At 56.3% G+C, this 11,332-nt stretch overlaps 1 protein-coding gene across 5 annotated transcripts; it reads left to right on the top strand.

The window, feature by feature from the left end:
• Nucleotides 1-447: 447 nt before the first annotated feature.
• Nucleotides 448-10,451, top strand: LOC120389971 (interferon-inducible GTPase 5-like). Of its 5 annotated transcripts, none has more exons than XM_039512137.1 (3): nucleotides 448-645; nucleotides 8,143-8,218; nucleotides 8,884-10,451. In XM_039512137.1, the coding sequence occupies exon 3, from the start codon at nucleotides 8,894-8,896 to the stop codon at nucleotides 10,061-10,063; it is 1,170 nt and encodes a 389-aa protein (XP_039368071.1). In that variant the 5' UTR covers nucleotides 448-645; nucleotides 8,143-8,218; nucleotides 8,884-8,893; the 3' UTR covers nucleotides 10,064-10,451. The 5 variants fall into 5 exon arrangements, with proteins under 5 accessions (XP_039368071.1, XP_039368072.1, XP_039368070.1 ...); XM_039512138.1 differs by lacking the exon at nucleotides 448-645 and adding an exon at nucleotides 7,014-7,070; XM_039512136.1 differs by lacking the exon at nucleotides 448-645 and adding an exon at nucleotides 7,093-7,252.
• Nucleotides 10,452-11,332: the final 881 nt, after the last annotated feature.

The following is an 11,332-nucleotide window of genomic DNA, read 5'->3' on the forward strand; positions in this document are numbered from 1 at the left end:
GTTCAAGAGACCAGTAGGCACGGGGGGTGGAGTGCGCCAGCGATGCCCAGACAGATGCGGCTGAGTGAGCTGATCTCCAGCCTGGGCAGTGTAGGGAAGCCAGGAGGGGCTTCAGTGCCATTGGCTGCAGGCACAGGCGCCGACTCCGTGGGTGAACCGGGGCTGGAGCTTGTGGGAAGCTGCGGGGCCGTTGGCCTGGGCAGAGCTCGGCTCGGCTCCGCGGGCGGCAGCCTGGGCTCTCCGGGGAGGATCCCTTGGCTGGGACGCTCTGTGCGCGCCGGAGCAGGGACTCGCCTTTATAGGAGACCTGAGTCTTGCTTTAACTTTCCCGGTTGGCTTCCGAGTCACATGGTCCTGAAAGTAATTCTGGTTTTCAGTTCCCCACGTGGTTTCCAGGAAATCGCGGCTGCTGGTTTCCAAATCTCGATTTTCTCCTCCGTCACCAGGGGCTGAACACTCCGGGATCTGACCAATCCACGAGCCAGCGAGCACCTGCTGCTGGCCCTGCCCCGGGGAATTCCTGCGGTTTGGCTCGTGCCAACTTTCCCTTTCTCGCCCGGCAGGAGCTTTATACGGAGAGGCAGCGAGCCGGCATCGTCCTCTCCTCCGCCCGGCCAGGACAGCAGACGCACGGAGAAGCTACAGGTGAGAGCCCCCTTCCCCATCCCCTCTCTGGGTCGCAGCCAGCGCGTGAGCAGCAGCTGGGATTCCCCCCCCCCCCCAGTCTGAGCTGGCTGCAGAGAGCCGGGCCGGGACCCCCAGTCTGAGCTGGCTGCGGAAGGCTGGGCTGAGCCAGGCCGGGCCAGTTGGGAGATGGGCACAGAATCCAAGTGTTTTGCGGGAACGTGTCGGTTTCGACGCGGGACACGGCTCTGGGGCTGAGTCCTTTAGCTTCAGCCTTTGGATGCCACCAAACAGCCCTTGAAATCCCATCCCCCGGGATACGGACCCGCTGAGCACCCGCCAGCGCATTGCCACCAGAGCCACAAGAACCTGCTTCTAGCAGGGGGGTCTCGAACTTTTATGGCTGACACCGAATTGTTGTGCTAAATTTGAAACCCTTTGGACCTGGGGTTCCCAGTGTACGGTGCCCACAAGGAAAGACATCGCCAGAGTCCTGCAGTTCCCACACTTCTCACTTTGTGTAGCAAATAAATAAATAAATCAACCCACAGAAGAGAAATCAGTGTCCATTTGCTGGGCTCCCCTAGCTGAGATCTGGTGCCCAGCGCTACTGCTCCCCGCAGGGACTGGGATCTCAGACGCCATGTGATGTGTTATCATAAAATCACAGGAACATAGGACAGGGAGGGGCCTCGAGGGGGCATCTAGTCCAGTCCCCTACACAGAGGCAGGACTAAGTATTATCCACCACGGCCGGTGTTCGTCTAACTTGTTCTTAAAAACCTCCAGACAGAGATTCCACCACCTGCCTGGGTATTTTATTCCAGTATTGAACTACCCTTGCAGTTAGGAAGCTTTTCCCAATGCCTAATCTGAATCTCCCTCGCTGCAATTTAAGGCCATTATTTCTCGTCGTGGGCTCAGTGGCTCAGGAGAACAATTTATCACCCTCCTCTTTATAACAACCTTTTCTGTATGTGGGGACTGTTCTCATGTCCCCGTCAGTCTTCTCTTCTCCAGACTAAACAACTCAATTTTTTCAATCCTTTTGAAGCTCATGTTTTCTAGACCTTTAATCATTTTGGTTGCTCTCCTCTGGACTTTCTCCAATGAGTCCACATTTTTCCTGAAGTGAGGCGCCCAGAACTGGACCCAATAATCCCAACTGAGGATTTTTCAGTGCTGAATAGAATGGAAGAATTACATCTCGCGTCTTGTTTCCAACACTTTTGCTAATACACCCCAGAATGATGTTCCCCATTTCTGCAACAGTGTTACACTGTTGACCCATATTTAGTTTGTGATCCACTAGGACCCCCTGATCCTAAATAATAAGCAACTTACTACATCCAAACAGTAACAAAACATTTTTAAACTTTTGATCCAGATACTTACTAACGGGCTAAGCCAAAGGTTGCTTAGACCCATGTTTTTCAGCTCCAGCGTGGTCAGGCAGGTATTAGCAGTGATCCCTTTGAGAGTTTACTTTTCATACCCTTTAACAAACAGGGGGGGTCATTGCCAGTTACTGACTCCAGCAAACAATCAGTCTGAGATCAGTCACCCTTATTTCCAGTCTTAATCCAGAGAAGATTTACAAATTCCTTTCTTCCCAGAGCCCTTTCCTCTGGATCTCTGGTCCTGCTGGCTTTAGGGGAGAGGAGGTTGGGGGTGTCTGGACAGCAGGAAACTTGGAGGAAGAGCAGGGACATATTCCCACCAGTCACTGCTGCTCCATGGGAAATACACTCTGTGCATCCCCTTAAATAGCTGTGAGGTAGGGAGGGGTAGTGGGGAGGACACACTCTGTGCATTACCCGAACTGGCCACCAGGTGTCACTGCTGCTCCAAGGCTCACACACTGCAGGATGGTGTGAAACGGAGCAGGGTCAGTTCAAAGGCTCAGATTTCCAGACGGGTGCAGCACAGCAGCCCCCATCAGGAACAATGAGGATTTCTCCATCCCCCCTGGGGACCAAGGGGAGCTGCTGGATGTGGGTGGTTTGGAGAATCCGGTGAGAATCGTGCATCTCGTGAGCATGGTGTGACCGCCCCAGTGGCCGAATGCGTTCCCTGCTGTGCACGGCGCGGCTGGGCCGAGTTTGCCCTGCTCAGAATATCTGCTCCAGCGGGGGACCAGTTTCAGCTCTTAGCTGGATGCACCAGCTCATTCCCTGCCTTGTGCCTGGGACAGGTCGCACTCAGCAGCAGGGAGACAGAAGTACAGTGTCCCCGACAACCAGTGCGTTCTGGGACTCTGAACAAATGTATCCCTGAGAGCCCAGCACCATCCCTGGGAGCAGGGGCTTTGGGTAATTCCCATGCACAGAGCATTGCACTGTGGGAAGGAGTCAGTCAGTAGGACGGGCTGAGCCATGACTGCCCCAAAGCTGGTGGCTCCTCGTCCATCCCGGGAACCAGCTCACAGGGCCCGGCATCAGGGCTCAGGGCCGCCCAGAGGGGGGGGGCAAAGGGGGCAATTTGCCCCGGGCTCCGCAGGGGCCCCCAAGAGAACAGCTGAGGCTCCCGCCTCCACCCCTCTCCTGGAGCCTTAGCACATCAAGCGGCGTCCTCAGAGAGCGCTGCAGCCTGGCTCCGGCGGGGCCCCTGAGCCCCGCCCCGCTCCGAGCCGCGTGGGGAGGGGGCGGGGCTGCGAGCTCCGGGCTGAGCTCAGCTCCCTCCGAGCAGCCCGGAGCTCCCAGCCCCGCCCCCTCCCCACGTGACTCGGGGCGGGGCTCAGGCCCCGCCGGAGACACGCTGCAGTTCTTCAGTGAGGCGCTGAGGCTCTGGGTGAGGAGGGAGCCGGGGCTAAGAGGCTGGGGCCAGGGGTTGGCTAAGGGCAGGAGCCCTGGGGACAGTCAGGGGCAGAGGTGGAGGGGGTAGTCAGGGGCAGGGCATGGCGGGGTTGGCTTGTGGGCATTCCGGGGTGGCTAGGGGTTGGGGCAGACAGGGAGCAGGGGTGGAGTCCCATGGTGGTGGTGGGGGAGGTCTCTGGGGGGCGGTGAGGGGACAAGGAGCAGGATGGGTTGCGGATTCTGAGGGGGGCAGTCGGGGGCAGGAAGTGGGTGGAGGTTGGATAGGGGGCAGGGCCAGGCTGTCTGGGAGGCACAGCCTGCCCAGGCCCCCGGAGCTTCTTCTGCTCCCGGTCTTTGCCGGCGGGGGGTCCTTCCGTTCCGGGGAGGAAGGACTCCCCACCTCCAAATTACTGCCAAAGCGGGACCCGCCACTGAAGTGCCCCAAAGACCCGCGACGGGGCCCTCTGCCGCCGAATTACCGCCGAAGACCCGGCTGCACTTCGGCGGAGGGTCCCACTTCGGCGGTAATTCGGCTGTGGGCGGTCCCCTCTATGGGTCTTCGGGGCACTTCGGCTGCGGGTCCCAGAGCAGAAGGACCCCCCGCTTCCGAATTACCGCTGAAGCGGGGGGGGCCCCCGCCGCCAAAGACCCCAGGCCCCCGGACTCCTCTGGGCGGCCCTGCCCAGCATTGGGGGCGCTGGGCCTGCACTGGAGACACCATCCCATGTGTCGCTACCAATCCTGTGACCAGCCTGTGACAGCTGCAGTGTGGGGATGCCAGGTGCTGGGAGCAGGATACCAGCCCCCAGTGTTCAGAAATGGCAAGGCGGACCCAAAAAAAATGAGACTTTTTCCAAAACCCACAAGTCTGGCCCCAAATCCTGAGATATTTTTGGAAGGACGATACTGAGGGGTTTGGTGTTTTGGTTTCTGAATTCCCCCTGCCCCAGCGTGTGTGTCAGAGACAATGACTGTGCCCGGCTCTCCCAGACGTACAGAGCAGGTGACTCTGGCTCTCCTGGCTGATGGGTAGCCCCACATCTGCCCCTCCCCCAAGTCCCACAGCCCCTGCTCCTGTGGCTCTGGGTGGCGGGGGGGGTCTTCTCCCCTCTCCCCCTCCCCTTCCCAAACACTCCCTTTCCTCCTGAGGGGAGGGGGAGAGAGCTGCCTGTCACCTGCAGCGGCTCTGATTGGCTGCCCTTCCCCAGGAGGTGGGGCAGTGGATAATTCTGATGGTGCAACAGTGACACCCGGTGGCCACTCTGGGTAATGTTTCCTTCATTCGCCCAGCAGTGACTCCCTCTGGCTAATTCGGGTAATGCACAGGGTGTATTTTCTAAGTGGAACAGGAGTGACTGTGCATTGCATGTTACTGCTGCTTCTTTAAGTAATGAAATCTGAATTGAGAGCAGGGGGCATTGGACTCCTGGTTGCTGTTATGAGCTCGATGTCTATAGTTGTTGTGCAATCTTGAGCAAGTCACTTTCCCCCTGTGAAAGGGGGAATCCTGCTCCTTTGAGGTCAGTGGCACAAATCCCGCTAGCTGCACTAGGTGCAGCGCTGTGCCCAGAGAGGGCTGACGGGGTTAAGTCGTATGTAGAAATCTCTGTGGTGAAAGGCTGAGGAATAGCTCGTTATTGGGCAGTAATTCAAGGGCTGTGGGAGCAAGACAAACAGTTCACAAGACAGTGAGAAATCCTGTGTGAGGGGAGAGGGGACCTTAATTTTGTCGTATGATTTAAGAACAAACCTGAGTACGTGACTGGGAGAGTCTTCCCCTGAGACTCAGGCAGGTTTCTGTGATTCCCAGACCAGCCTGGATTCTCTTCACTTTCCGGTTGGGTGTTAAATGAGGTAACTGACGTCTCGTGTGATTCGGTGCCTTTCATCCTCTCCTTGCACTGTGTGTGCAGTGGGGTGGTTCGTTGTGGGCGGTGTCACAGGCTGACCGGCCCTTTAAGGCAAACCAAACTCAGCCTGGCCTGTGAGCGAGCAAGGAGCCCCCTGCTGGGGGTGACAGGGCAACTTAAATCATTTTTTACCTCAAGGTTCCCAAAACACAGACAAGGTTTTCATCTCGAGGCCAAAAGACCAAAACATCAAGACACTTGATCACGGCCTTGGATAGACCAAGAGACTTGATACTTTGTGACCCCAGCTGGCCCAGGGCCAGGAAACCACAAAGAGACAAGGGAGGGGGAACTCAGTTGGGGCAGACCCAGGAGAGAGGGTTGGGGTGTGTGTGTGTGTGTGTGTCTCCAGGGGCGAACATCTGGTTAATTATGGAGAACCCAGCTGCAGCCAGAGCTGTGGTGTGAATACCAATGCCCCACAATTGTGTCACTCGCACAGGAATCCGGCTTTGGTTCTTGGCTGGTCAATCAGCTTAGCAGGGTTCATTTCATGCCTGCGATACTGCCCGGGCCTGCGAACCTCTGGCTCCTTGGGATCCTCTTGGAAGCCGTCCCCACGGGGGAGCAAGCAGCGGCTGGCAACAGCAGGAACCTTTTTTGCTGCGCAGCGGGTGTCTGTGCTGTGCACCGAGTGTGTCTGGTCTGTGCACGGTGTGTCTGTGCCATGCACTGAGCGTGTCTGTTCTCTTCACTGTGGGTCTGTGCCAGGCACCCATGTCTGGTCTCTCCACCGTGTGTCTGTGTCACGCACAGAGCGTATTTAGTCTCTGCATTGTGTGTCTGTGCCGTACCCCAAGCATGTCTGGTGGGTGAACTGTGTGTCTGTGCCCTGCATTGAGCGTGTCTGGTCTCTACACTATGTGTCTCTGCCCAACATTTCTCATCTCTGTATCGTGTGCCTGCACCATGCTCTGAACATCTCTGGTGTCTCCTCCGTGTGTCTGTGCCATGCCCCGAGTGTGTGTGCCCTGTGCACTGTGTCTGTGCCATGCCCCGAGTGTGTGTGCCCTGTGCACTGTGTCTGTGCAGTGCACCGAGTGTGTGTGCCCTGTGCACTGTGTCTGTGCAGTGCACCGAGTGTGTCTGGTCTGTGCATTGTGTTTCTGTGCCATGCCCAGAGCATGTCCGGTCTCTGCGCCGTGTGTCTGTGCCATGCCCTGAGGGTGTCTGGTCTGCACCGTGTGTCTGTCCTATAGACCCAGCGTCTGTGGTCTCTGCACCTTGTGTCTGTGCCCTGCACTGAGAGTGTCTGGTCTCTGCACTGTGTGTCTGTGCTGTGCCTCAAGTGTATCTGCTCTGTGCACTGTGAATCTGTGCCATGGACCCCGCGTATCTAGTCTCTGCACTGTGTGTCCGTGCTGTGCCCCGAGTGTGTCTGGTCTCTGCACTGTGTGTCTGTGCCATGCACCAGTGTGTGTGTGTGTGTGTGTGAGAGAGAGAGAGAGAGAGAGAGAGAGTCCTGCTGCTGTCCCCTGCCAGGTATGGGGGGGGGGGGTGTTCTATGTCCACACTGTCACCTCCTGATTCCATGGTGACATTTAGGGCTGGGTGTCCACCTGGAAACGCGCTGGGGGGGGCACGTATCTAGGCCCTGCTCTGTCCCTCCCCTGTTACCCACCCCAGCCTGCTCGGGGTGAGGCCCTGCCCTGCTTCCTCAGCCAGCTGCTGCTTTCACTTTCCCTTGCTGGAGACAGAGCTGGATCGAGGCTGCAGGAGAGAGCCGGGGGCACAGACAAAGGCAGGCAGGGGGGGCCTCGGCAAAGGGGGGGGCTGGCAGGAAAAGGGGGAGCGAGGAGCCCACAGACGGTGAGAGAGCAGCTGAGACCCTGCGGGCTAGACAGGGGTGAGCTGTGCCCACAGATCGCTGCCCCTTCCCGGAGACCATCAACCCCACCTGAGCTCAGCCCAGCCTGGGGGGAGGTAAGAGATTCCCCCTGCTTGGGATTTTACTGCTCCTACACCTCAAATTCCCCCCCCCCCCCCCCGCCTTAGTGGTCAGCTGCAGTGTTGCCAATTTAGCTGTTTTCCAACCCCCCTGTACATTGGCACAGCCGCTCTCCTGTCAGTCCCTGGGGAACACGCGGCCTCTGAGCCTCCTTCGCTCCCCCGGTGCTGCTGCGTTAGGGGCAGCTGCTAGGCCGCCCTGCAGAGGAACTCGTGCTGGGGACGGTGTCTGGCCTGTGGCCCACGGGCGGGTGGAGCAGATGGGCCCCAGGACAGTCCCCTTCTCGCTCTGCAATCCATGAATCTGCATTTTTCACCTGCAAAAGTTGCGGCTGAAAAAAACTCTGCCCAGCTCTGGTCCCTCAGACTCTCCCTTGGCTTCAGTTGAAATAGCCGGGCCCCAATTCCGGTGTCCTCTGTTCCTGTGCGCGGAGCTGGGATGGGGTCCGAGAAAGCCGTGCGCCCCCCCTCTTCCTGCCAGGCCTTTGGGGCGAGCGAGAGCAGCCGCAGGGCTCCTCTGAGCTAGAGAGCAGCCAGGGGAGAAGGCCGGGTCTGCGCATGGCTCTGCCTGGTCACAGACGATAGATCAGTGGTCCCCTACGCGGTGCCCGCGGGTGCCATGGCGCCCGCCGAGGCATTTATGTGCACCCGCCTAGTGCCCAGCAGGGGAGAGAAGCCAGGGCCCCGCGCCTGCCGGGGACAGGGTGCTGCGGGCACCAGGGTTCTCTGTCCTCATGGCCTCTCTCAGGCTTCTCTCTGCACTGCCCAGAACTGCTGCCAAAAAAACCCAAACCTCTCCGTCTCTGCAGAATGGACCGAATGTTTATGATATTTATTTTGTAAAAACGCCTTAATTTTCCTTACAGGTAGATAAAAAAGAGCAAATTCCCATGGGAAGGTGAAAGAGTAACTGCCGAAGAATTTAATTAATACCTTTTACAGGTAAAGTTACCTTTATTATCTTATGGATTCATATATTATGTAATATTAAATAGGACGTTGTTCACATTATTTAATGTACAAATACAAAATAAGCCTTGAAAATTTGTTGCCGCCCGCCACACTCTTCTGAAAACATGAATGGGCTGCTGGCCGCAAAAAGGTTGGGGACGACTGCGGTGGATTGTCCCCGTCAGCAGCAGTGCGCTGGGCTGGCTCGAAAATGCCCCTGCTTATTTCCGAGAGTTCATGGGAGCTGAGATCTTGTGAAAATTCTCACCGGTGGGTCTGCGCAGCGCTCAGAATAATGGAGGCCCTGATCTCAGGCAGGGTCTGTGCAGCACCTAACATAATGGGGGCCTTGAGATCGGTCGGGGTATGTGCAGCGCCTGGCACAATGGGGTCCCGATCTCGGTCAGGGTTCCTACACACTGTACTACAAATAATAAATAATGATTAAAACCAAAGAACTTCCGTTTTTTCCACACTGCCCCTGACTCATTCAGTGCATGGGTCGGATACACGAGGGGGGCAGAGTTAAGGTTACATGGGCCACCATAAATGTGCCGTTTCCTAACTTTTGAGGGCTTGACACAGCGCTGTCAGTGCAGGATTTTCCGGAGGAAGCCTTGACTAGGAGCTGAAATGTTTCTTCTTCTCTGCCGCAGACTGAGCACCATGGCTCTCGATGAGTTCAGAGCCGCTATCCACCATGGGAACCTGGCAGATGCGATTTCTAATGTGCAGCAGAGAACACCACAGTCGTTTAACAGCCACACCCTCAGCATTGCTGTTACGGGGGAGTCAGGCTCCGGGAAGTCCTCCCTCATCAATGCCATGCTGGGGCTACGTGCTGGTGATGAAGGCGCTGCTGAAACCGGGATGCTCGATACCATGACGGAGCCGATGGCTTATCCAGATCCCTTCCTTCCAGGCGTCACGTTCTGGGACCTGCCAGGGGTGGGCACGTCCTATTTCCCTCTAAACACCTACTGTGAGCAGCTCAATTTGAGCCGATTCGAGTTCTTCATCATTGTCGGCTCCCAGCGCTTCCGCTCCGAACACGCCAAGCTGGTCCGTGAGATCCAGAGAATGGGCAAGAGGTTCTACTTTGTGCGCGCCAAAGCCGACATGGACCTGGATGCTTCTAGGAGGCAGCGTCCCTCCAGCTACAACGAGGAGAGGATCCTGGAGCAGATCAGGGAGGACTGCAGGGGAGGCATAGCAGCTGAAGGAGTGGGCCACCCAAAGGTTTTTGTCGTGTCCAGCTGGGAACCCAACCGCTACGATTTTCCCCTCCTGCGGCAAACTTTGCAGACGGAGCTGCAACGCCTGAAGAGACATGCCTTCCTGCTTAGCCTGCCTGCTGCCGCCTCGCCCATCATCAACCAGAAAAAAGCCACCCTGAAGGGGGAGATTTGGAAAACTGCCCTTTTCTCATGTCTTCTCGCTGCCATTCCTGTCCCAGGCCTCGCTTTCTTGTGCACCTTCTTCAGCTTCAGGAAACACCTCTTCCAATACTACAGCAGCTTCGGGGTGGACGACAGGGCCCTCTCTGCTCTCGCCCGGCAGGTTGGGAATCCCATGCGGGAGCTGACGGCTGTGATGACGTCCTTGGGAACGACTCCCGTGACGGCTCTGAAGCTGTTGTCAGATTCGGTGGGGGCTGCCGTGATGGTAGCGGAATATTCGTGGAAGCGCCTCCCCATATTTGGTGCCATGGTGTCTGGAGGGGTGGTGCTGGTTACCACGTCCTTCATGCTGCGGAAGTGTTTGGCCTCTGTAGCTGACGACACCCAGCGGGTTCTGAGCAAAGCTCTGGAAGCAGAAAGGGAAAAAGCCAACTAGGATTTGGTGTTGTGTTGGCTGAGCCTGCTGCTGTCTAGAAGATACAGCCTTGGACTTCAAGCAGGAAAGATTCATGCTTCTCCATCCAGGAGTTGCATGTGTAGGCCAAAAGCCTAGTGGGAAGAAATTGTCTCAAGTAAAATTTTGCTTATTTTGCCTTATCCTCCATTTTGCCAGCTTCTAATTAGTACAAAGAAATTGTTCTGAGTTTATTTTTTGCTGATTGTGTTAACGTTTGTTCTTAGAAGGATAGAAGTTTTCTGGCCGTAATTGCCTTATTTACTGTGTGGTGTGAGTGACGAATGGATGGTAATTAACTGAGATAGGACAACTGGGCTGGATGGTCAAGAAGGGGGTGGAGGTAGGGTGACCAGACAGCAAGTGTGACAAATTGGGACAGGAGGTGGGGGGTAATAGGAGCCTATATAAGAAAAAGACCCAAAAATCGGGACTGTCCCTATAAAATTGGGACATCTGGTCACCCTAAGTGGAGGCATCAATAGACACCAACTTTAGGGTCAATCTCTCGGACGACAGATTGACGACCCTAAAGCAAAGGCAAATGCCCCAAGGACGAGATAAGAAACAGCTGCGGATCCTTCCAGTAACAATTCACACTAATGCTAATTAAGAGCAACCTTGACTACCTTGTGATTGACAGCCCCGGTGTGACACAGCAAGTTCCATAGACTTATCTGGAAACTTATCACTCTAAGGCCTGGTCTACACTAAGGGCGAGGGTCGAACTAGGGCACGCAAGTTCAGCTACGTGAATAGCGTAGCTGAACTCGAAGTACCCTAGTTCAAACTACTCACCCATCCAGACGCCGCGGGGTCGAACTCCACGGCTCCAAGGTCGACTCCGCCACCGCTGTTTGCAGTGGTGGAGTTCCGGAGTCGACCGGAGCGCGCGGGGAGTTCGAACTATCGCGTCTAGATTAGACGCGATAGTTTGAACTCCGAGAAGTCGAACTCACCGCGTCGACCCGCGCGGTAAGTGTAGACCTACCCTAAAAGAAGGGTGTATTGCCATGGGACTTTGGGTTCGTTCTGCATCAACATCGGAGCTTCGAACGCGTTCGGCAGCCCAGCTTCCCTCCCTTGTGTGCAGGTTCAGCAGGCCACTGGAACTGACCGAGCAACACTAAGGACTGGTAAGTGTGTGTGTGTGTGTGTGTGTGTGTGTGTGTGTGTGTGTGAATGGAAGCACATGCTGATTTTAATACTTAAACTGTACTCTCAATAAACGCGGCGTGTTGCCTTATCCCC

Source organism: Mauremys reevesii, linkage group 24, assembly GCF_016161935.1.
Source record: "Mauremys reevesii isolate NIE-2019 linkage group 24, ASM1616193v1, whole genome shotgun sequence".
Classification (NCBI taxonomy): domain Eukaryota; kingdom Metazoa; phylum Chordata; order Testudines; family Geoemydidae; genus Mauremys; species Mauremys reevesii.